We start from the raw sequence: 2,608 nt of genomic DNA on the forward strand, positions 1-2,608 counted from the left end.
AAATAAATTGACAAGAAAAAAATTTTAAAACTTCAATATAGTGAAAGACAATAAAATAAAATTTAAAGTCACACAGTATTGATAATATGAACCTTTACTTTATTATATGTTCCAAGTATAAATAAGAAAATATTTGGAACATATAGTAAACGGTTCATAGTCAGAATATACAAATAGTTCCTAAAACTCAATAAGGAAAAAAAAGAACCTAATAGGAAAAGGGGGAAAGAATATGAGAAGGTGACTCCAAAGAAGAGGAAATACAAGTAGCCAATAAATATGAGATGATGTACAACTTCACTATTAAGTAGGAGAATACAATTATTTTTTAAGAAATATTTTTAATTCATCTGATTGGAATAAAATGAAAAGGTTCAATAATATCCAGTCTAATGTTGGGGTGGCTNTTAAGAAGAAATGGGAAGACAGGCACTCATATATTTTTTAAAGTAATCTCTATACCCAATGTGGGGCTTGAATGCATGATCATGACAGAGCCAGCAGCAAGGCACCTCACTTTCATATATTTTTAATTGGTGTATAAAATGGTACAGCTACCGTGGACAACAATTTTAGCAGTATCTATCAATTTCAAGTGCACATACTTTTAAACCCAGAAATTCTATTTTGGGGAATATATCCTACAAAAAGTACTCACATAAGTAAGTAAAAATATAAGGATGTTTACTTTTTTTACTTCAACAAAATATTATTGTTTTTTAATATTTCAAATTTTATTTAAATTGTTTACATAAGAAAAACATGGAATAAAAGTATCTATTAATGAGGAATTAAATAAACTTTAAATGGCTATTCTAATGTATGGAACAAAGACTATTTCTTCANTTATAAAAAGCAAAAAGTATGTATTTGTAAATGCACAGAAAAATGAAAGGCCAGATACAAACCAAACAGTTCACAGTGGTTGCCTCTGAGAAATGAGATTAGGGCATGAGAAGTAAGAGACTGTTTTGTGTGCTTTATTACTGTTGCGTTATTATGATTTATATTAAAATATATATATTTGGTCTTAATCCCTGTTCCTGATACCCAGCTCCTAAAACTCTTATAATTTCCTAAGCTATAAAGAGCAGTAGGAGAATCTTTCATTTTAATATTTGGTCTGTTGTTCTCAAATAGTTCCAGTTCCTAAAATAGCTCCAGAGTGATAAAGGTGAATGGAATCTTATTTATATCAAGCCCCTTGGAATCACACCTGAGTTTATAGTAATGACCTGACTTTTGAAAAGCCACTAAGGATGGAGGCTGTTTGCCAGGAGAACCAACTCTGTGATTACAGTGGGACTTTCAGCCCCTCCCACTATACCTCTGGGGAGGGGACAGATGCTAGAGGCTGAATTTATTAATTGCCAGTGGTCAATGATTTAATCAACCATGCCTACCATAATGAAGCTTCCATAAAAATCCATGAACTATAGGGTTTGGAGAGTTTCCATGTTGATAAACACATGCAGGTTCCAGGAAAGTGGCACTCCCAAGAGGGTATGGAAGCTCCATGCCCCTTTCCCTACACCTTGCCATCTGACTATTCCTCAGTTGTGTCCTTTTCTAATAAATTGATAATCTAGTAAGTAAACTGTTCTGAGTTCTGTAAGCTGCTCTAGTAAATTAATCAAACCCAAGGAAGGGTTTGTGGGAGCCTTTGATTTATAACAGGTTGGTCAGAAGCATAGGTAATACTACCTGGACTTAGGATTGGCATCTGTGGGACTGAGACCTTAACCTGCGAGATCTGATGCTATCTTTGCAGTTCTCAATCATCAAAAATGTTCAATCATTACAATGTCACCAATTGTAAATTATCTATCTGTCAAATACTTTGTCCTATAAAACTTGGAGCACCCAGATTTGTGACAAAAGAGAAACAATCCTTACTTTTCTCGCAGTCTTTGAAGCTCCACCTTCAAATCCTCATCCTCTATTTCTGAGTCATCATCACTGCTCATTGGAGAAGATGGTGAATAGAAGAGTGAGCTCTGTGTTTGAGCACAGGCTTTTTGTTCACGGAATGGTAAGCATTGATCACTCATTGAACCAGTCTTTGCCACTGACTTTCCTCTGTCAGCAAGAGTGGCTGAAAATTCACTATCAGAGCTAGGCTGTTTCCCAGCAGTAAATATCTCTTTAAGCAACAGTTCAGGTCCAGAATGCATACTACTTCCCATGGCTGAGTTTTCTTCCAGTTCCTTTTCTGGGGTCATCGAAGATACATCAGTCTCACAAGCTATGTTGAAAGATGAGAAGTTGTCACCTTGTTTGGCAATTCTTTTATCTTCTTTAAAGGTTTCATGATGACCTTGTAACTTCTGAGAAGAAAGTGAAGTTTGTGGATTGCGCATGGCAGGTTCCATTTCCTCTAACTGAGACTTTGCTATTTCGGTAAAGGCTAGAACCTCTTCACTAGAATGGGTTGTCATTTTATTGAATGCTGGTATGTGTTCTATTCCAAAAGATGTGACTTTCACTGCCCGCTGCTGAGGAACTGTAATCACCTGAGATACAAAAAGGCAAAAGTGGCTGGCTCAAACCAAAGAGTAAACCCACAAAGAAATTCAATATCAAAATATGGCACAGAGAAGTGAATGGT

At 35.5% G+C, this 2,608-nt stretch overlaps 1 protein-coding gene across 1 annotated transcript in view; it reads right to left on the bottom strand.

Annotated features, from left to right (window-relative positions):
- Positions 1-2,608, bottom strand: part of WNK3 (WNK lysine deficient protein kinase 3) — a 132,802-nt gene that overhangs the window by 20,933 nt on the left and 109,261 nt on the right. The window contains 1 exon segment of the mRNA XM_077758369.1: positions 1,897-2,513. Within this exon segment, the coding sequence (XP_077614495.1) occupies positions 1,897-2,513 (617 nt within the window).

The sequence above is a fragment of the Crocuta crocuta genome, unplaced genomic scaffold (genome assembly GCF_008692635.1).
Source record: "Crocuta crocuta isolate KB4526 unplaced genomic scaffold, BGI_CrCroc_1.0 scaffold1067, whole genome shotgun sequence".
Taxonomy (NCBI): Eukaryota; Metazoa; Chordata; class Mammalia; order Carnivora; family Hyaenidae; genus Crocuta; species Crocuta crocuta.